Genomic DNA, 23,399 nt, shown 5'->3' with positions numbered 1-23,399 from the left:
TTTTTCTGAGTTGCCCGATACTGTTGCACATTACCAGAATTCCCTTTTTGTAATACACAAATAAACAAAACCTGTTTTGTAATAAACGAAACCTCCGCCTCGCCCCCTCCCTTGCCTTCTTCAAGACCCTCGACTGCGCTTTCGATCTCCCTGATTCACCACTGCCCTCCACCCTCCCCGATTATTATTATTATAACTCCCAGCTCGAGTCCGAAACTCTGTCTGTCCAGCGCCTTGGGACGTCCTTCCGACGTGAAAGGCGCTAGACAAATGTAATTTTGTTGTTGTTGTTGTAATATCCCCCTGTAATACATAGTAATGCATTGCAAGTTCTTTAACAATTTCCATTTTTTCTGTTGAGTTGCCTCATGCAGTTGCATGATACATATACAATAATAAGGGCTGTTTTACAAGATTGTAGCACTCAACTAGGATTGTAATGGATCACTTGTCTGTCAAAGAGATAGCATTACAGAGATAATACTCTGTGTGCATTTTGGTACGACAGTATTTATTACTGAATAAGAGCATGTGTATTATATTTCAGAAAGATACTCTTTGTATCAGGTGAGAGCCCAAGGGTTTATTTTCCCCTGTAAAATTGTCTGACGTTATTTGGGAGAAAGAGAGAAATCAAACATTTCTTTATATATGCAGTTCATTTTACAAGCACGCAATGTGACGTTGTCATTGGAGACATGACCATGTCTATGTGTGACCTCAACACAAAGTGCAGCAACGAGAGGGATGCTGAACTCTCCGAGACCGACAATTTCACATCCTTTCCACCCCCCACCACCCACCCCTGTAAAGACTGACTCATACCTGGCTCTTAATGTACTGCTTAAACCAACTATCTTTGAGGTTCTTTTTTGCTGTCATTCAAACCGCTAGGAAACAATTGCAGCCCTTACAACAACTTTGTAAGTTTTAGAAAAGAAAAATGATCAAAGACATAATGGACTGAAGGATGAACGTACTGCAGGCGTTTCTCTTACTAAATATAACCAGTCAGCTTGTTTATTGTATAAAGCCCGAAAACAACCACGACACTGGGGAATGAAGCTGTTTTTTTTCTGTAAGGAGTATAGAACAGTATCTCTTACTTTTTGTAGATATTATTTGCCATAGTAATAAAGCAGATTGCTTTTATTTATTAACTTAGGGTAACCATGGCTGCACAGGAAAATTAGGTCATTGTGTTCAGACCGGTTTTATTATTCCACCCTGCATTAGGGTCCAAAGACTTCTGGAAAATCCCTCCAGCTTGTACACAAACAGTACTCACTGCAGACTGATGTCTGTACATTGCTTGCTGTTTTGTCCACTTTTTCCCCTTTTTGATAGACTTTCCTAGTAATGTCTGCATAGAACATGTTTACCGCTCGTGATTGTCAATGTGTTCTTGGTCAGCCTGATCTGGGACTAATACATGTAATTTGACTCTTATCACAGAACAAGTTTATCCAGCAACTTACAAAAGATGAGTTCCATTTGTGAACAGCCTTACATTTATTTTAAAAACATTTCTTCTCCCACCCTACCATGGGATCTCTTGCGGTCTCAATGTGCCAATTTGAGATCTGCTCAATGTCTCACCTTGCCCCAGCACTCTGGAACTCTCTCTCCCGGAGTCTTTCATTCCTTTTTCTTGTACCTGGATAAGGTTTCACAGGAGCCTGGTGTATTTCACCCAAGTGGCTATTATTCATGTATGAGCCTTGACGGTGAGCGTCAGCAGGTTGTTTACCAGCTGAGCCGGTTCCTGTTCTCACCAGCCACAATCAACAATACTGGCTGATTTCTCTCTTCCTGAACCAAGAGCCCTGAAGCTAACTGCAACGCCCCAATTGCTTATCATGGCTGAGATCAGATACTTCAGTACAAATCACAATTTGATTCCTGTCTCTATGGCCGATTGATGAACTCACGACTGACTTTACCCACAAAATATACAGTCAATTCACTTTACAGATATTCTGTGAAGTGCTTTGAGATGTCTCGAAGACGTGGTAAGGCACTATGTCAAATGCAAGGATTATTATTATTATTTACCCATCAGGTCACTGGGGGAATCCATTGGCTCATTTTTAAGTTACTCAGACCTGTTGTAAGAGATTCAGATAGAGACGAACAACATGGTTGTGTAATAATCCAAGCTTTATAAACTAGTACAAATAGCTTCACTTATTGTTAAAACTGAGACCATAGATACAGTAGAATCATATTGATTCCACTGGGAAGTGCGCTGACTCTCTACGACAATGCCCAACTACTGCTCCCAGTCTTTACACACACCCTGGGTATCAAACAATGATTTTGACCATAATCTTACAGTCTTTACCTTGAGAGTGAGAAAATAAGATTTTCAATCTCATTTATGTATGATTTATTAAGCTAGCTAACTAAATGGTCAGATTGCAAGCAAGTTCTCTTCAGTAAAAGACGGAGATATCACAAAAAATCATACCGATCAAAACAACAGCCGGGGCAATGACAAAGGCATAAGACATGAGTAATAAAGTTCAGTGCAATTAATTGATCAGATTGCTACAGCAGCTTTGATTAAGAATCGACTTGTTAACGTGGTTTGATCCATGTTGATTGTAGAATATCTCTTTTTTTCAAGATCGGTTAAGACTCGGTTTCTGCGTTCTCAAACTCAGACCTTTTTAATCATATACCGCCAAGTCTGCTTCTTTTTCCATTCATTGTAAGGTTAAAAACATTTCCCTCAAGGTTGGTGTGCACCTTTTGTCCTTGACAGGTTAAAGGTACTGATATTATCAATGTCCTTGGGAGCCCATAGAATTAGTTTTATTTCAGCAAAGCAAGTCGATGAGTCTTAGCAATTTTCTTTGGTCAAGTTAAGACAAACCAGAATTCTGTGATTGCTAACTGTCCCAATCCCTACCTCGAGTGGGTCAAGATGACAGCACAGGCTCACTATCATCCTCAGAATCTTCACGATTCTCTTTTACCTTAGCCACCACATCAATCCTTTCAACTCATTTTAGCATGTGTAATTACTGAGCCTGATCATCAATAATATCATGAGTAATGTAAACATAAACAGTAAGGCCCCGGAAATTTTGAATATTATTTCAGCGGGTGTTCACTCAATCCTTGCCCGCAGGCTTTGATTATTGCTGAACTACTGGAACAGACAAAATAAAGGTTACACAAAATAAATCAAAATAATGACTTTAATACTGTAATTTCTCCTTCTGTCTGCCCAATCAGTTGTCTCATTGCTTTCAACTCCTTTCATAACCTTCCAAATTCAGAAGTACCATTTGTCCCAATCTTTCTTTCAAGTTTGACTCTTCAGTATGCCTCTTAGTTTCACCTTTACAATCCCTCAGTATTGTTGGTTTTGTTATTGGATTTGAGTTTATCCCTTTACCCCTTCTTCTACCAATAGAATTAATTTGTCCTGTTTTGTCTTTCAAACCTTGCAGTGAACCTTGTTCGTCTGCACTTTTTCAGTATTTTCCTCTACCAAGGCTGCTAATTTGTGCCCTTTTAATTTTTCGTCTGCCTCTTGCTGTCTGGTTTTCCATTTTGTGGGTGTTGTGATCCTTTCAACATTCAACAGAGTCTCCAATCTCTCAATCTGCTGTCTTAACCAGCGAATTTTATCATTGGTTCCCAAGTTATTGTTATTTGGAGCTTGTCTGGAGGGTAGACCCTTTCGTCTCCGTGGTCTGCATTGCCACATATGGTGACCTTGTTTATTGCAATTGACTTGCCTCCTGCTTGAGGCTGTAAAATTTCTTTGCCCTGTTTGGTGGTTCCCCTGGTCTCCTGGACCGACATTCAGAGGCATAATGCCCAGGGTTTCCTGCATAAATCAGAATATATCAGGCCCTAATTTTGGGGAGTATAGAGATAGAGTGTGTGCGAGAGAGTGCGCACGCAAGTATAATCTACCCCGGCCTGTTCCTCTCCCCATACCCACTAGTGGCCAGGGTCCTTCTAATGCGGCTTCCGGCCGCGGAGTGGGAGGGGGCATGGAGGTACGAACACGAGCAGACAAATCCCAAACGTGTACTAGCCCGCTTCTAAAATACTATCCCACGGCAGAGTTGTATTCGCCGTGGCAGCAGATGCCGACTTTGGTTTGGGGTTTAGCTGTTCTAAAAACATTATTTTGAAAGCTGGGTCCTCCATTGCTGGAGGAGGAACATTGGGGATCAACACTTGGGGCTGAGGAGGGACAGTTGGATTGTTTTCCTGCACTGCTGCTGGCTGCGCTGCTGGAATCGCTGCTTGCTGCGCTTGTCTGGTCTGTAGCACGATAGCTCTTCTTGTGTCTTCCGTCTGCTTCGCAATCCCAAGCGACAAACATGCTGCAAAAGCCGAGGGTATTTTGTGGGGACCCTGTTTCATTCGTCCTGTATGATTTAAAAGGGTTTGGTGATCTGTCTCCAGGATCTGAAGAATAGCCCTCTGCCAACCTTCCCCTGTAGTTGGGGGCCACGCATTATGAAGATCTGCCGATAACGCTTGTCTCACCAATGAAGCACGTGCAGAAACCGAAACCTGACCAATATCAGCATTTTCCAATTCCGGATGCTGTCACCCGCAATTGATCATCCGCTGCATGGCCTCAGCCGGACCTGCTCCCCAATTGACAGATTCCAACTCACACACTTGACCCCGGACCTCATTAAGACAAATTCTAAGTTGCATTTGGGATCATTTGCTGTGCACACAAAATTTGTCAACGTTGTTTCATGTTACAGCCTCTCTGAATAATAATGTGAATTTGATTGGAGGAAATTGTATTCTGTTATTGTTGGAGGGTGAAAACTCTTTATAGAGTTACTGTAGTGTACTCCAGGATGTTTCCTTTGTAAGTAAAAGTTGATTTACGAGTACAGCAAGTTCTGGAGATTTAATTATATGCATAGGAAGCTTACTGGCCTTTGAGGAGAGACTATTTACTCAAACAATTGTGTAACTTTGATTTATTGATTCAGTTTGGCAATGAAGAATGTGTGTTTGTGTGTGAAAGATGGATTTTGTTTCATTGTACAGCATTTTCATTAGTTTTAAATAGAAATCCTGGCAAATCCGTAGTTCTGACATCCTGTGTCAGAGTCAAGCACTCACATTTGTGGGATGCTCAGATACAGAGCAAAGCTCCCTGTGTTCTACCATGAAGGGCTTGGTCCCAACCTCAAAAGAGCAATAGTACTGCACCAGTGTGACACTATATGGTCTCTCCGAGTGTGATTGCATCTGAATTCAGGGCTGGTTTGCGTTGACTTGTGGACACTTGGTGCTGGTTTGTAATTGCCCAAAATCATTTTGTACCCAGCCACCAGGAAGTGAGTAAGAGCTCTGAATCTTTCACTGCCTGGAAATTGGTGGAAACTCCCATCAATTTATTCAATTATTTTTTCTGAGGAATCCCCTCCCCCACCCCACCCCTTCACGATTAGGAATTCGAAATGGCACAAATACTGAAACTGTCTTTCAAGCACAAACCGTGCCACCGAACAATTGTTCTAATTGTGCATTTAATTAATAATTAATAATTAATCTCTCATTGATTATTTGAAGCCAGCCTCAACCAGTCCCAGGGAGGAGGCAGACATGGGGAAGAGGGGTTCTTTAACTGTGAAACTTAGCAAATGGAGCAGAATAATATTTAGTTCCCAACAGCGAATGTGCTAATCAGAGTGCGCAGAGCAGCATGTTTCAAAAATAGACTAGTTGCTGTTCGAGAGTCTAAAAGCCTAAATAAAGATTTCTTCCTGCACATCAAACAAGAGCAATATTAAAATAGCAACATCATGAAGGGTTATGTACCGTAACACCCCAATTGTCTTCAACAGTTTCTTCTGGCATTGATGGGCTGTTTCCACTTGTTTTGCAGACTGAGAGTAGATGTAAGACAGTTAGCTAGTAGATCTAAAAGAGATTTCAGGAGGAATTTTTTTCACACAGAGGGTAGTGGGAATATGGAACTCACTGCTGGAAGATGTGGTTGAAGCAAATGGCATCAATGTTTTTAAGATGGAAAAGGAAATACAGGGGTATAGTATTGGCAACTAGGATGGGAGGAGACTCTTGTGAAGGATAACCACTGCACAGAGTTGGTCTGAATGGTCTGTTTCTGTCTGCTTCATTCTGTATAATGCTATACAATACATTGGCTGTTTCACCGGGGTCAAAACCCTGTTCTTCCAGCAATGAATGAAGGTGCGGCAAGATCAATGAACAAACCTCCCGATTGCAACAAATATAAGGAGACCAAATGCCTGCACAGAAGGCACAGTTACACTTCAATGTCATAATTGTCATTTCAAATCACTTATGAAACTCCTTGTATTTCACCCCTCGAGTTAGAGGAGTGGGAAAGAAAGAGGACAAATCGTTCAGTTTTAGTGCTGTGGTTTGGAGGCAGAAAAATTATGTTAATAATAATAATCCTTGCATTTGCTATAGCACCTTATTATTTTGTCAAAACATCTCAAAGCGCTTCATATTATTTACTGTAATGTGTAATAAAGTGACTGGGTGTTTGTAGGTGAAAGCGACAGCCAATTTGCATACAGCAACAAGGTGTAAAATGTTCATTGCTTCTTCTTAGCCCGTTGCTTACGCTAATTAACAAAGGATGAGTTAAGAAATATCTCAACTTTTACCTAATACCAATTGCTAAAAAGTTAATTTGGACACTTTTATTTAGCACCATTTACACACAATCCCACCATTTACATTACTGCCTTTACCAGCAAGAATCTGGTGTTATAGCCCCACTGGTATACATTGGCAGCATGAGGTGGAATGATATGCATATAAATACATATGTCCGTAGCTTTTAGCTTGATTCCACCCTCAGACAGGTATCTCCGAGGTAGTGGTCTAACAAATTAGGGTTTATTTCCACTATCACCAGAAATCTTTTCTACAGATCTTTGATATACTCTTAAAACATACCACATATTGCACACATTTCAATTTTAAAAACTTTTATTTTTAGGAAACCTGCAAGTTATCCAAATTGACAGTGCTTTGGAAACTTGCTTTTTTTTTTGCTGAATGTGGTGGCAAAGACTTTTGTCGACTCTTGTTGTCAAAGTGAAATGATATATAATGGCGTAATGTGCTGTGACGTACAGCAGATTGTTCCCAATGGATCCTGAGCAATGGAAGAAGAGCCAAGAATCAGAGGAGGGGAACCCTTACAGAAGGCATGTCACGCCAGGATGGTCACGGGCAAACTCCGGGAGAGGAAATGGTGAGTGAGTGTTAACAGACTGTGCAGTTTACTTCTTGCTATTGCAGGGTTCCGTTTCTACTCTCTAGTTGCTAAAATTATATTTTCTTTGCACCTACCTGGGTCATACAGACGTCGTATAACTGGAACGCTTGGGAAGTGGGCGTTGAGATGTTGTCTTTGAAGGGTAGGATGCCAAGCTTGAATAATCGTACTGTGGCTGATTATTTCACATACAGCAAGTGAATGACTGTCTCGTAAATTGCAAACCTTTAGATTACTCTGTTCACCTAACAGTAAGCAGGAACCCGGTTGTTAGTCGCTTTTCTGGGGGTAATAACCCCTTCAAAAATTTTTGTTAAAATATAATAATTTGGTCACTCAATCCACAATTGTTTGTGGGGCACTGCTGTGCGCAATTGGCTGCCGCTTTTCGCCCATAAAATATACAGTCAATTCACTTTACAGTATATTCTGTGAAGCGCTTTGAAAAATCTAGAAGGCGTGATAAGGCGCTCTTTCAAATGCAAGGATTGTTTTTATTATTATGACATGACTCATGATAGGGTGGAGTTTCCTGAGACATGAGATCAAATTAATTCAAGGTCCTTCTCCATCCAAACATCTCATGTGATCTTATGGTTATGGCTAATTAGCCACAATTGTGCGTGTTTATGTGTTTTCAACCTCTCTGCGCCCACACTCTGGGACTCCATCCCACGGTCCCTTCGCCTCACTTCCTCCCTTGCCTCCTTCAAGGCCGATCATTTTGTTCTTGTTATTGTAGAAACATCACATTTTCCCTCTTAATCAGACTTAATCAGATCTCAACCAAGACATACAAATTAGCCTCAGTATCCCAGTGCTGAAGGAGACGTTNAAAAAACAACCAGTTTTCCCCACTTCTGAATGCTATTCAGTGACCCATGCAGGAAAGTGATTGTATATTTTCCTACAAAATAGACAGTCGCTACATTTCACATTAATTCCTGTGAAGCACTTTGACTTGAAATGCAACTGCAAGAATTATTTTCACATTGGCTGAGGACATGATCAATTCACACATAAATGCCTTTTGTAGCTCCCGGAAGCATATTCAGCGTATGTCAGCATTTCAGAAAAGGGGAGAAAGTAACCTAGAACTTGCCTTGCTCCTGCTCATAAATGGTTCATTACACAGGAAAGTCCTTTAGATAATCAGAGCATTAAAGAGGAGGAGCATTATGCAGAAAGGGGTAAGTTAAGTAACAACCTCTAACTTTACGCTTGATTCTATGAAACAAACCATTGCACATGGCGTCTGTGGGGAAGATCAATATGATTCCATGAATGAGTTGGCAGTGTAACAATAATAATGATAAATAACAATCCTTGCGTTTGATATTGCCTTATCACATTGTCAAGATATCTCAAAGCGCTTCACAGGACATACCGTAAAGTAGATTGACTGTGTATTCTGTGGTGAACTGCGTGCGGCAGCCAGTTTGCCAGTTTGTCCCACTTGCAATGTTTGTAAATCCAAACAGTTGATTCACTAGTTTCTTTATTTAAACATTACATTTCCACTCTCGTCCACAATCTGCTCGGCCACTTTCCCAGACTCCTTTCATGCTTGCTTGCTTGCTTCTCATTGTCAATGTCCAATTGCCAATTAAGTCTTAAAGCAATATGCAACATTTCCTTCTTTTAGTTTCTTCTCTTCCCTTTTTCTCAATCTTGTTCTATCATTCTTTGTGGTCTTTTTATTTCTTTCCACATCTGGTTGTTCTTACCGTTTCTGCTGCTACTTGACCTTCCTTCTGCTTTTCCTTTTCTTCCTGTATTTTCTTTGTTTGATCTCCCAAAATGTTTGTCTATATATCTTTCCTTTTTCATCTTTTACTCAATATGATCTGGTGTTCTTATCCTTCCCTCAAATTTTTCCTTTTATCCATCCTTATGTTTGGAAGTTTTTCCTCCGAAACCATATGGCTTCTCCTTTTTTGAAAGTTTTTTCCTTCTGTGGCTCTTGCCCTTGTTTCTTCCAATTCCTTTATCTCTGTACCTGTGGTTTCAATTTAGTTTCCTTCCATATTAACCCATCTCTTAATCTGTGACGGTAACTGTCCCTGGTCATCTATCGGAGTATTTCTGTAGGCTAGTAATACCAAACATTTATCTTCCTTTGATTCCTCAGCTTTCTTCCACAATTTCTTTAATGTCTGTGCTGTTCTTTCCACCATTCCATTACTTTGTGGATATCCTGGTGATGATGTTCTGTGGTCTGTGTCCCACTGTTTTGTGAATTTTCTGTATTCAGCACTCGCAAATTGTGACACATTATCACTTATTAATTCCCTTGGTATTCCATGCCTGGCTAATGTTTCTTAAGTCTTGCCTATTATTATTTCTGCAGTTATATCATTTAATTCTGCAAATTCTCTGTACCTCGAGGTATCGTCTACTATCAATGAATAATCTTTCCCATGATAACAGAACAAATCTATTCCTATTTTTGTCCATGCAGTGTTTGGTCTCTGATGACCAAAAGGTTCATGCCTTCCTCTGTTTTGATGTCTCGCACATGTCTCACACTTTCCTATGTTGTCCTCGATTTGTTTACTTATGCCCGGCCAACATACTACTTCTCTTGCTCTTCTCTTCACTTTTTCTATACCCCAATGCCCTTCATGTAAGTTTGTCAACATTTCTTTTTCTTAATTCTCTTGGAATTATTGTCCTATGCCCTCTATTATTCCTTTTTTTCTGATATATTTCATTTCTATACTCATAATATGGTCGTACCTCTCCTGGTGAATATTTTCTATTTTCTGGCCAACCTTTGTTCAACATCGTTTGAATTTCCTTACTCACACTATTTTTTTGGTTTGCTTCTATTATTTGATTCTCAAGCCGTGTTGCTTTTGTGATGTCCCATACCTGGAACTCCATTTCCTTTTCTAATTGTTTATCCTCCTTGTTTCCATTTTGACATGTGGCTCTCTTAAGTGTATCCGCCACACGTAAGGTATTTCCTGACTTGCATCTAAACTCTAAATTGTACTTTTGAAGACGTATTCTCATTCTCTGTAACCTAGGCCGTGTTTCGTTTAACCCCTTCCAAAAAATTGCCTCTAATGGTTTGTGATCATTTTCTATTATTATCTTCTTCTCACACTCCTCACACTACTGTTTAGATCCATTCACTCCCTGACATCTCCCTACCTCTCCAAGCTCCTCACTCCACCACCCGGCGCCTCTGCTCGAAGCACCGGCCTCCTGTTTATCCCTTGCACCCTCCACCCCACCATCAAAAGTCGCGCTTTCAGCCACTACACCCCAAAACTCTGGAATGCTCTCCCTCAATCCCTCCGCCTTGCCCCCTGTCTCCCCTTTTTCAAGTCCTGCCTGAAAACTTTTCTCTTCAACCGTGCTTACGACTATCTCTCTCTTTACCCCCACCCCCCCCCGACCTTGGCTCGGAGTCAGACTCCGCCACTGTTAAGCGCTCTGAGACCCGACACTGCATTGAGAGCGCAAATTGTTGTTGTTCTTTCCAAATACATATTGTTTAAATCTCTCGCATCCAAATACAACTGCTAAACACTCCTCTATCTGTGCGTCTTTGATAGAACTCCCAATGCATATGCTACAATCTTCTTGAGTTAGTACCACTCCTAACCCTGTTTTACTTACGTTGTACCTTGCTCAGCAACGTGAAAGGCGCTATACAAATATAATTTTGTTGTTGTTGTCTACAGATATTTTAACTGGCGCATGTACATCATAAAGTTTTAATACTGCAGCTTTTGTTATAGCCTTTTATTTTCTGAAATGCTTTTTTTCTGTTCTTTTTCCCACATGAATTTATTGGCTTTTTCCCTTATTAGCTCCATTATTTCAATTAATTTTGGAATAAAACTTTCCACCCAATTCACCATTCCCATGAGCCTTTTTACTCCTTTTTTTAAATCTATCATTGCGGGCATTTTTGTTATTGCTATTACCTTTTTCTGATCAATTTTTTCACTCTTCTTGGGCAATTATATGCCCTAAGTATTTTACTTCCTTTACTCCTGTCCTGCATTTTTCTTTGTTTAGTTTTTATATTTTCTTCCAAACATTTTAATACCTTTTACAACCTTTCATCGTGTCCTTTCGTGTTTCGACATATATCAAAATGTCGTCAATATAATTGATCACCCCTGGTATTTCTTCTAATATTTGAGACATTTTTTTTCTGGAACACCTTTTGTGCTGACTTGATGCCAAAGGGCATTCTTTGGAAGCAATATCTCTCATACCGTGTCATAAACATTGTCAAATACATACTATTCTTTGAAAATTTGACTTGCCAATTAAAGCATGCACATCTTCTAAAGTGGGAATTGCATAATGTTCCCTTTTCATAGCCCTGTTTAACTGTTGTGGATCTAAATATATCCGTAATGATTTGGTTTCTCTAGCTTTACCACTGCACTCACCCACTCAGTGGGTTTGCCCACCTTTTTTATTTATTTGGTCCCTTTCCATTTGGTCTAATTTTTCTGTCAGTCTTTTTTACATTCCCTCTGGTACTCTCCTTAATGGTTGAATTACTGTCTCTTCTAATCTTATTGTGTAATCTCCTTTCATTAACCCTCTGTTTCCGAATACCTGTTTATATTTTCCTATTATTTCTTCCGTTTCCCTTGGTTCACTTTCCACTATTTTCACATTCACAATTCTTTTAACATTCCCATTTTTATTATATCTTCCAGTCATAATAAAGTAATAAATAAAGTATCAGCTTTTATTTTTACAGTGTAGAATTTTATTGTATATTGTCTCCCTTTGTAGATCACTTCTATCTCTACTCTGCCATTGCTTCATTTTTTGCTTTGTTATATTCCTTTAATTCACCTTTCCCTTTCTCCATTTTTTTCCTTATTTGGTTCTCCCAATTTTATATATTCATCCCATGCCATTACACTGACCTGTGCTCCCGTATCTAATTTGCAATGAATTACTTTTTTTATACACCATAGATAACCATCTACTCATTTGTTTCTTTTGTGTGTAGTCTCTTTATGAGTTCCACTGCATCAATATTGTACTCCTTGTTCACTTTCTTGGGATTCTATATTCGAGCTGATTTTCCTTTCATATCCCCTTGATCTAATTTGCCCAATTCTGGTTCTCCTCAGGTTATTTGGCCTCTTGTGCTCTCTTCTTTCTGTTTGACTTTTCTCTTGTGCTTCATATCGGCTATATATCTCTCTACGTTTTCTTGTGGTCTATTGCTGCACAATTTTGCATAATGTTCATTTCTTTTGCATTGATAGCATTCCATTCCTTCTGCGGGCATCTCCTCATAGGATGTTCTAATCCGCATTTACCACATTTGTCCATTGTGTTTAGCCTCCCTCTTGGCCTGTATATTCTCTGCACTCCATACTCTTCAACTGTATCATTCCAACTTTGTCTGTTGGCTAGTTCATCTATTTCCATTTCTGTTTCTCTCTCCATGTTTCTCATATTTATTTTTGTCACCTCTTCAATCCTTATTATCTCCATTGCTAATTCTAACGTCAGATTCCTTTTTTCCAAATGCTTTCCTCTCAATTTACTATCTTTTATGCCAACTAAAATCTGGTCCCATATCATTTTCTCTCTTAATGTTCCGTAATTGCAATTTTTACTTAGGGATCTCAGGGCTGATTGAATGATTATATGGGTCCTTGTTTTCCTCCCGACCTGAAAGGCGCTCTACAAATGTAATTTTGTTGTTGTTGTTCTTGTTCCAAACTTAAATCGGTCAATTATCACATTATTTTTCCCACAGCAACTTTCCATCATAATAGTCATCATCTCATTCACATATCCACCTCTCTTTCTAGGGTTGCAAAATATTATTTTGCTTCCCTGCCAGCCACGTTCAAAAAAAATCACTGACTGCTGTTCCTGCAGCAGTTTCATTATGTTTGCTGCTAATCCAAAAGTTTTAAAGTCTCTTTCAAACCGTTGCCAATTGTGCCTTAAACTTCCAACCAACTTCAGCGGTCTTGGAATCTGCACATACCTTGGTACGGCATTTAATTCTGCTTCTCTCGGCATTCTGCTTTTCAATCCGTATTAAATCTCATAGTCCATTTCACTCCAGGTTCCGTTTCACTTCTGACACTGTGTAGTGTTTGTAAATCCAAAACACAGTTTCTCTTGCAGAAAATCTCTCCTCTCCGGTAAGGATTCTCTCCCTTCTGCTTTCCTTGGTGCTTGGGATTCCCTCCCCTTTGCTCTTGTTGATCTCCAGGACTCGTTCTCTGAGCGCTCCTCTCCTCTCCACCGCCCCTGCTTCCCCGTCACCGCTCTCCATGGCTTTTCTGCTTTCCGTCATGCTTTTGGGTCCCACCGTGACTTTGTGGCTCCGCAGTCTCCCAGCTACCCACCATAGCTTCCCAACCTACCTCCGTGGTACCACGGCTTCCCACCGAGACTTTGGGGCCTCCCACCAATAGTCCACAGCTTCCCGTGACTTTGGAGCCAACCTCCGCAGCCTCACAGCTTCCCATCACATCTTTGCCACCATCCGTCTTTGGCTCCACTTCCATGACCATCTCAACCTACGCCATCTTATTTCCACTCCCCGCTCTAACCTTCTCTGCTATTTTCCCACTTTGCTTCACAGCAGCTTTCTCACTTTTCTCCTCTTTTCCTCACCAGTTTCTCTGTCCCATTTTTCTCTCCTTTCCCCTTCTCCTCCCTCCCTCTGCTTTCACTTTTCTTGACTCCGCTACCATTCCTCCTCTCAATTCTACTTTTCTGCTTTCAGCTTCCCTGCCATTTTCGCTCCTACTTCTTGTTCCATGCCATCTGGTGTTTTTATACACCTTACTTTCTATTTCTCTTTCTTGCAAGCTAATCTCTGTCTTCTCGCTCCTCTTTTTCACCATCCCACTCTTATTCTTTTTCCACGTGACTAGGCAAAAATTTAAACCCGGTTTTCCCTAAACAGGGAAAATCACAGGCTTTTTTCCGTCCTTTCTCTGGTCTCCTCTCAGGCCTAGCCTGATATCGCTCTCTCTCTCTCTCTCTCTCTCTCTCTCTCTGTTTTCCCCCTCACCTCACTCTTACTAATGTACTTGCAAAACACAAACCAACAGTTCCTTTATTTAAAACTTGCACTCGCTTCCTCAATCTCCCCAGTCACTTTCCTGGAATCCTTTTATGTTTGCTTGCTTCTCATTGTCAATGTCCAATTGCCGATTAAGTCTTAAAGCAATATGCAAGACCACCAATAGCCATGAGTGAGTGACTATTTATTTTTATTTAAGGTATTTGTTAACCCAGAACACCAGAAGAAACTCCCTTCTCTGTTCAAGATGATGGTCTCTTAAGAAAGTGGACGTGATAATATAGTCACAATAAAGTAGATTCCATTATAAAATATATCACTGATTTTTTTTTATTGTATTAATCCCCAGGCTCTGTAGAGCGACCTGGCTACTCAGCACTGCAAAATAGTGGAATCTCTAGGCACAGCACACGACCATCAGACCAGAGTGGCCCTCCAGTTTCAAGACGAGCACTTTCGACACCCAGGCAAGAGCAACTGCTAACAGCCAGAGAGTTTGGAGGAAGGAACCAGGAAAGGACCTGTAATCCCAATCCTAGGCATCAAGATGAGAGGCGCAACGCTGCAAGAGCACCTCGACATCCAAGTGGAAGAGTTCCCGGGCCTCAGGGGAATCGGCAAGAGGGCAGAAGGGAGCAGCACAATGAGCGAAGGAACGAACCCAGAAGAAGAGACTTTCACGAAGGGGGGAGAGGTAGGCAGGGCGATCGCGGAAATCCTCACTTTCAGAGAAGGGGTGGCCCGGAACACACCAGGGAGGGCTATGCGAAGGACGGAGAACAGCACGTGAGAAAGATAGGCTACAAGACCATGGAAGTGCTTTTGGACAAGGACCCATCTGAAATTGTCATCACATTAGCATGCAACTCAGGCCTTAAAGACCTGCTGAACCAACAGGTGAATACAAATTTTATCCAACTCATTTGTAAAGTCTTGTGCAAGGCCTGCAAGTCAAGGACAGACCGTCAGAGCATTCAGCATCTCCTGAGCATTGTGAAGGACTCGGCCTTTCTGAAAAACTATTTGCCTCGCTACGTGGTTCAGATGGCCACAGATCCAATGCCCTCACGCAGGAAACAGTATCCTGAATATATTGAAAACATTTTGTTCTTGCTGCAGGAGCTGGTCAGCATTTTCCCAGCCAGCTCAGTGCAGGAGACCTCGATGATGATCTTGGTATTGGAGCCGACAGTGAACACTCTCCGGGCTGCTGGTGTGTCAATCGGGGACCAGATTGAAAAGAGCATGGAGAAAGTCCAGAACATCATCCACCATCTCCAAGAAAGGAGAAGGGATGGGACACTCAGAACAGATACGCGTTTGTTCCTCGATCCTCATGAAACTGGCCCAGAAGACAACTACAGAACCATGACCATATATCCTACCTACAGTGAGGTGCATTTGGATGAGAAACCCTTCCTTAGACCGAATCTGATCAGTGAAAAGTACGACAGTGCCGAGGTTTACCTCGACACCCATTTCCGTCTTCTGAGAGAAGACTTCGTAAGGCCTCTGAGAGAAGGAATTGTAGAATTGCTTCAGAATTATGACGACAAAGGCTTAAGGAGAAGAAAATTTGATGATATCCGCGTCTATTTCAACACACGGATTAAAGTCCCCCTCTGCACTTCCACTGGAGTAGGCTATAAGATTGAGTTTGACACTCGGCCCCTGAAGTTTGTCAGGTGGCAAAATTCTAAGCGTTTGCTGTACGGTTCCCTTGTGTGCATGTCAAGAGACAACTTTGAAACCTTATTATTTGCTACAGTCTCAGACCGGGATCCTGAAGAGCTCAAGAAGGGCATCGTCCATCTCTCTTTTAATGAACGAAGTCGCCCGATCCTGGCAGAGGTCCAGCCTTCCGATTCCTTTCTGATGGTGGAAACCACAGCGTATTTCGAAGCCTATCGCCATGTTCTGGAAGGGCTCCAGGAGATCCGAGGGGAAGATGTTCCTTTCCAGAAATACATTGTGGAATGTTGGGCAGACATCAGTGCACCGAGCTACCTGCTTTTTGGCGATACCTACAATCTGGAAGCACTGATGAAGGAAGGTTCTCACGACTGCGAGGAAGATTTTGAGCCACATCTCGAATTTGTGCGAAGGCAAAACAAAATCAACGTCCTCAATCCAGCATCGTGGCCTTCCAAACAAGCGCTCAAGTTGGACGAGTCACAGATGGAAGCTCTGCAGATGGCACTGACCAAGGAACTGGCCATCATTCAAGGACCTCCAGGAACAGGTAATATCATCTGAGAAAAGGGGGCCTTTGCTATTCCTCCACTTTGGTTACAAATTAAAGGTACTCAAAAATTAAAACTGTGAACCCATTGTAGAAATGGTCGATATTTCTTTAAAAAAAGCAAATATGCCGCATTATTAAGGCTGTAAAATGCCTAAGAGTTTAGTATTGACTTCTCTGATGTCTAAAAATACCACTTGATCATTTGGGGAGAAAACAAAAAAATGTAATGGAATCAAACTTCTTGAAGAGTTAAACCGAGTGATATCAAGTTATTCCTTGCAGGAAAAACGTACGTAGGATTAAAAATTGTCCAAGCTCTTTTGGCCAACGAGCCAGTTTGGCAGCCTGGGCTAAGGAAGTGTCCGATTTTGGTCGTATGTTACACCAACCATGCATTGGACCAGTTTCTAGAAGGTACGTCTGACAACCTAAATGCTTTTTGTATTATTATCGAGTATTTGATTGTTTGGGCCTGTCTCAAGGCCTTCCTCTCTGACCATGCCTTCGGTCATCCTCCCACCTCCACCGCTCCTCTTTACCCCAACCACCAGCTCGAGTGCAAACCCTTCAGTGTCTAGAGCCGTGGGATGTCTTCCTGATGTGAAAAGCACTATATAAAATCATTTTGTTGTTGTTCTAATACGTTGACTTTGAAATTTGTTGAGCTACAAGTCTGTTTTCTATCCTCCTGCATTCATAAGGCATTAATGTTGGATATATTTTCACAAATATTAATCAACGTTTATTGCATTAGTGTCATTAAGCAATTACGTTAATATAGTTTTGGGTTTGAGATAACAATTTTTCTGAAGTGTCTTCCTCAAGAACTTGTCTAGGGGTCATTTGATAGTATATGTTGATCTTTGGTTACGTAATCTCCATCTTCACTTATTTTAAAAATTGTATTTGATTTGCTTCAGAGAACTGAAAAGGGTGAAATGAGACAAGAAAACCAAACCTAGCAGAGGGAACCAAGGTAGCTTTGTAAAGTTCACCGCTGTGTCTTTAACTTCGTAGGAATCTATGGATTTTTGCACCGAGGCCTGGTCAGAGTAGGTGGAAGGAGCAACAGTGAGCTACTGAAGAAGTTCACTCTGAAGGAGCTGCGGAACAGCAGGGACTTCAGAAGAAAACTGCCTCAACATCTGCGAGGAGCCTATTTTGAGGTAAGACTGCAGTGTTACTCCAACAGCTCAAAATGCTTCATGGTTTTAGCCTATAACATTGCTCTTAAAATGTGGGGAATTATGGAAAATTCTTAAATTCAGATTTAACCTCCTGTAGCTCAGTGGTTAGAACACTCGCCTCACAAGCGAGAGACCTGTGTTCGATTCCCAGCAGGGCAAAACTGTTATCTGTTTACCTACCAGTAAGGTATCTGTTTACCTACCAGTAAGTAGGAACCTGGTTGTTAGTTGATTGGCGGATTGCTTTTCCAGGGGTAATAATTCCTTTAAAAAAAAACAATAATAATTTGGTCACTGAAGCTACGACTGTTTGTGGGGCACTGCTGTGCGCAATTCACTGCTACTTTTCGCCCACAAAAATATAGTCAATTCACTTTACAGTATGTGAAACAGTACAGTACGCCTTTCCACAACCTTCAGTTCCCTGGCTCCTCTGAAATCCAGCGTTGTTTCCAAACCCACCCACTCCCCCTGATACAACAGTCATCTCCGCTCACTCAAAACACAAACCCAGACGCTCATGCGCAGATGGCAGAAATCCGGCCTCACGATTCACCGCCAGCTGTGGCTCGAGCACCTTCGCACCTACTGCCTCTCCCTTACACAGGCCAAAGACTTTTACTCCAAAGCCATCCTGGAGGCAAACAACAATCCAAAGACCCTATTTTCCCCCATCCATCACCTCCTCCATGCAGCCCCTCAAGCCCCCTCTATCCTCATATCAAACGTCAAGTGCAAAGAGGTCCTAGACTTCTACACCTCAAAAATTGTAAACATCCCCATTGGCTGCATCATCCTGTCCCTCCCCCATCCCCATGTCCCCTTCCACCCCACCCAGACCATCCACACCGCCTTCTCTCTCCGCCACGGCTCCTGCCACTCCCCGCTCCTTACACTCCTTTGCCCCCATTTCTTCCCCCTCCCTGTCAACGACAATCACCTGGATGAAGTTCACCACCTACTGCCTCGACCTCTCCCCACCCAGCTTCTGGTCACTCAACTCCCCCTTCTCTCACCCCTGCTGGCCGACATGGTCAACCAGTCTCTCTCCTCAGGATTTGGTCCACTTCCCCTGAAAAACGCTATGATCACACCCCTCCTAAAAAAACACTACCCTCGATCCCTCTAATCTCTCACACTACCATCTCATCTCCAAACTACCCTTCCTTGTCAAAGTCCTGGAAAGCATTGTTGCAGGTTAACTTCAGTCACTCCTCTCCTTCCTCTCCCTCCTCGAGTCCCTGCAGTCTAGTTTTTGCGTTGCCCACAGCACAGAGACAGCGCTTATCAAAGTCACAAACAACATTCTCTCTATCTGTGACCAGGGCTGCCTCTGCCTCCGTGTCCTCCTGGAATCTCTGCTGTGTTCAACACAGTCGACCACGCCATCCTCCTCCATTGGCTCTCCTCCCTCATCCAGCTCAGTGGGACCGCACTCACATGGTTCAAGTCCTACTTAACCAACCGCTTCAATTTCTTCTCAGCAAATGGTTTCTCCTCTTACCCCCGCTTGGTCACCTGCGGGGTACCCCATTGCTCCATCCTTGGCCTCTTCTTTACCTTATCAGTATTCTCCCTCTGGGCGATATCATCTGCAGACACGGAGAAAACTTCCACATGTATGCGGATGACACACAAATCTACTTTGCCTCCTCCAGTACCAACTCCAGGTCGGCCGATGTTCTATCAGGTTGTCTGGCAGACATCAAGGCCTGGATGAGTGTAAACTTCATGCAAAGGAATATGTACAAGACGAAAGCCATACTCCTTGGCTCCCATCAACGTCTTCACTCCTGCGGATCTAAACTCCTCAACCACCCTGGGCTCTCCTTCAGACTCGCCGAATCAGTGCGCAATCTAGGGATCCAGTTCGACCCCCAGCTGTCATTCCTCCCCCATAACTGGACCCTGACCAGGACCGCTTTCTTCCACCTCCGCCACATTGTCCGCCTCCGACCGTACCTTACCCCAAATACAGCCGAAATTGTGCATGCGTGTGTCATCTCCCACATGGATTACTCAAACGCACTCCTCGGGGGTCTCCCCAACTCTGACATTCACACAATCCAGCTCATTCAGAACTCTGCCTCCTGCATACTGACCCGGACTAAACTCCGTAGCCACATCTCATCAGTTCTGGCCAGATTCCACTGTCTCCCCATCACCGAATGGATCGACTTCAAGATCCTCACACTCGTGTTCAAATCCATTCACTCCCTGGCACCTCCCAACCTGTCCTACCTCCTCACTCCCCAATTCACCACCAGGTGCCTCCGCTCGACGGGCAGCAGCCTCCTGCTTGTCCCTCGCACCCTCCGCCCCACCATTGGAGGTTGCGCTTTCAGCCACTAGGCCCCAAAACTCTGGAACACTCTCCGTCAACCCCTCCACCTCACCCCCTCTCTCCCCTTTTTCAAGTCCCGCCTGAAACGTTTCTCTTCCCCCCCACCCCCCCAACCAACCCAGCTCGGAGTCAGGCTCCACCACTGTTAAGTGCTCTGAAAAGCTACCCTGCGTGGAGGGCGCTATATAAGTGCAAGTTGTTGTTATATTCTTTGAAGCTCTTTGGGACGTCTCGAAGATGTGGTAATGTACTATATCAAATGAAAGGATTATTATTATTTTATTTTACAGGTAACAAACCAGATGAGGGAATCGGAACAAAAGATATGCGAGGCAGCCAAGCACCTGGAATGCACCACACATGGGGTCCTTCATGAGCAGTTCTTGGAGAAATATATCCTGGAAAGGCACTGGAACAGCTTGCAACGTGGGCTGGTATGACCACATCAGACACTACTTTCATAACCGCTTCTGGCAACTGGAGAGGCCCTTTTTCTTTGAGTTGCCGGGTGTGGTAGTTTTAAGCTTGCCGAAGCCCCCAAAATTTTAAATAACTTCTTTAAAAAGTGCTTTCCTTCTATGAAGATGGGAACATAATAACAGGTGGAGGCGATTCATCCCGTCCACAAGAGGACATAGGTTTAGAGTTGTCGAGGGCAATTTCAGAACAGATACCAGGAAGGTTTTCTTTATGCAGAGGGTAACCAACGACTGGAATAGATTGCCAAGAAAATGGTAGAGACCAGGACACTGGAACTCATTTAAAAAGCAACTTGGTGCAATGATGGGGGTGGGTATCCTGGAAACATGAGATCGGATGGGCCAAAGGACCTTCTTCATCTAAAGCAATCTTTTGATCTTGTGTCAAGCCTTTTCTGGGACAAGTTTATCAGATTGAGGCAGATCTTATTCAAAATCTGCCTTTCCCCGTACCTTACTTCCCAAGGATCTACTATCTATTCCCTTTTAAACATCCCAATTAATTCTGCCCCTATAGCCTTCTGGAGCAGTGTATTCCACACCTTCACAATGTTCTGTGTGAAGAAATGTTTCTGATCTCACTTCTAACCATCCCAGCTCTATTTATATATCCCCTTGTTGTGTTCTACTGCAAGACTGATTTTCTTTAAAGTACATTATTCTTGGAAACTTTAAGGCAGAATTCTCTTCTCCCTGTTCTATGTCCTTTGGCAAAATACAGTAGCTCTATATAAAGAGGAACATTTGTTGTTGAATCTTCAAAGAGCATTTCATGCTTTTCTAGGCATATGATGACTTTCATTTTTCTGGAAGAAGACATTCAATGATCGTAGAATGGCTGGGGCTTGGGTTTACGGCTGTGACCGGAATACCTGGAGTTGATCAACAGAACCCAGAAAATACAGGTAATGATTCGCCGTCAGCTTCCACAGTATGTGATTTTGTATCCTATGTAGCTTTTGTTTTTTTATTATGTACATACAGCAAACATTTGTTTTATTGCCAACACACCCTCCACACATTTTATTCTCTCCATTTGTGCTGCTAACTAATTGTACTAATCAGCGGAGGAGGCAGAAGAATCAGGGCTGTGCTTTTTCTATTTGATGATGTTGGAGCCAATCACAGCTGATTGTTAGGAGGCACAGCTCAGAGGAATTCATTCTTCATCTGGAAGCCATTTCTCCACAGTCCCCAATGTGATTCTAAAATAAGACCTGATTTAAGATTGTTGGAAAATCTTTCATTTTAGGCCAATAGAGTTAAGGGTACGACCTGCTGTATTTGCCTTTAGTTCCACATCACACCATACATTCAGATCCCTCCATGGTCTCGCCCCACCTTCCTCTGTGGCTTCTTGTTACCCTACTGCCCAGGTCACTCCCACTGCTCAGTGAACACCGGCCTGCTTCATGTCTTCCCCCCCACCCCTCTCACTTCCGCCCCATCATTAGTGACCGAGCTTTGAGATTCTGTTTCCACTCTCTAGAACTCCATCCCAGAGAACCTCTGCCTTGCCCCCGACCTCCCCAACTTTAAAGCCTGAATTGAGACCTTTTTGACTGTGGTTTTGGTCATCTTCCCCTCCCCCTTCCTCAGTTCCTGCTACCTTCTGCTTGGGCTCCTCACTTGGGTCTGTGAAGTGCTTTGAGTTGACCACCTGACATAAAAGTTGCTGTATAATTGAACAATTGTCATTGTACATACTGAGCCACTGAGGGACGTCCAACTCACTCTGTTGAAAACTCTTCCAGTTTTATAAGCTTATCGTCTCTCTCTCTCTGTCATACTTGATAGAAGACGCACAGCAGGAGGACAGCGAAGATGAAGACAGAGAGGAGGAATTCATTCACATCTCCGAGGAAGCAGAGCTCATCCAGGCGGAGAGAGTGATCGACGACGAAGAGCCCAAACTGAGGAGCAAGAAGAAACACGACGGAGATATTGCTGAACTGGCAAATATGCTGCTGGCGATGAACCTAGAGAACCAGGCAACTCAACAAGCTCAAATGGGAGCCAACAGTGCATCGCAGCAGCAGGAGGAAGCACCCTGGGAGGTAATCATAGAACCTCTGAAGCTTAGAGGCATTTGTTTGACTCAGTTGGTAGCATTCTCAGCACCAGGTCACAAAGTTGTAGGTTCAAGCTGCACGTTGGGACTTGAGTTCCTAAACTAGGCTGACACTCCAGTGCAGAACTGTAAGTTCTTTATGGCCTCTTCATACTTCTAGTGTAATGCAGAAGGTAAGAAGAGATCTGGGATAAACACAGCTAATCCTGCTCTGCACCTCAGCAGCATATGAGCTCCCACACATTGCCAGGCTCAGGAACTCCTGATAGCACAGCATGTTCAGTTTATACTATTTAAAGGCATCTGCTTGCAAGTTCAGAGGCTGCTTATGTTAACGAGTTTTATCTTAGTGGATCGTTCCTGCTTTTAACAGGTACAGAGAGACCAAAAGAAGAAAATGAAACAGAAGGCGAAAGCAGAGTTACTGAAAAGTGGCGCAATGAGTGAAATGGAGGAAAAGGGAATTATCAATATCTGGACCCTTCCCTTGAAGGATAGGTGGCACCTATACAGGTCAGAGTTCATAGAAACCTTTCCTATTTTGTCAAACTCGGCTCAGTTTGGTAGGGTCAGAAGGTTGGGAGCTCAAGCTCCACATCAGGACTTTGAGCTCATTTTCCAGACTGATGCTCCAATGCAGTGCAGAAGGTGTGCTGTGTTGTCACAGGTGCTGTCCTTTGGATGAGATGTTAAACTGAACTTGATCAGGTGGGTGTTAAAGATCCAATACCACTACTTGAAACGAG

General features: G+C 42.7%; 1 protein-coding gene across 2 annotated transcripts in view; it reads left to right on the top strand.

Moving 5' to 3' along the window:
• znfx1 (zinc finger, NFX1-type containing 1) overlaps nt 1–23,399 on the top strand; it is a 36,659-nt gene that overhangs the window by 4,779 nt on the left and 8,481 nt on the right. The window contains exons 2-9 of one of the 2 annotated variants that reach the window (XM_042341683.1): nt 7,137–7,255; nt 14,677–16,569; nt 16,855–16,986; nt 17,590–17,738; nt 20,394–20,537; nt 21,367–21,487; nt 22,380–22,639; nt 23,027–23,166. In XM_042341683.1, the coding sequence (XP_042197617.1) occupies nt 7,150–7,255; nt 14,677–16,569; nt 16,855–16,986; nt 17,590–17,738; nt 20,394–20,537; nt 21,367–21,487; nt 22,380–22,639; nt 23,027–23,166 (2,945 nt within the window). In that variant the 5' untranslated portion in view covers nt 7,137–7,149. The remainder of the gene's footprint in view (nt 1–7,136; nt 7,256–14,676; nt 16,570–16,854; nt 16,987–17,589; nt 17,739–20,393; nt 20,538–21,366; nt 21,488–22,379; nt 22,640–23,026; nt 23,167–23,399) is intronic. The other variant, XM_042341684.1, reaches the window with a different exon arrangement.

The sequence above is a fragment of the Callorhinchus milii genome, unplaced genomic scaffold, assembly GCF_018977255.1.
Source record: "Callorhinchus milii isolate IMCB2004 unplaced genomic scaffold, IMCB_Cmil_1.0 Scaffold18, whole genome shotgun sequence".
Classification (NCBI taxonomy): domain Eukaryota; kingdom Metazoa; phylum Chordata; class Chondrichthyes; order Chimaeriformes; family Callorhinchidae; genus Callorhinchus; species Callorhinchus milii.
This window is presented reverse-complemented; position numbering and strand designations above follow the sequence as displayed.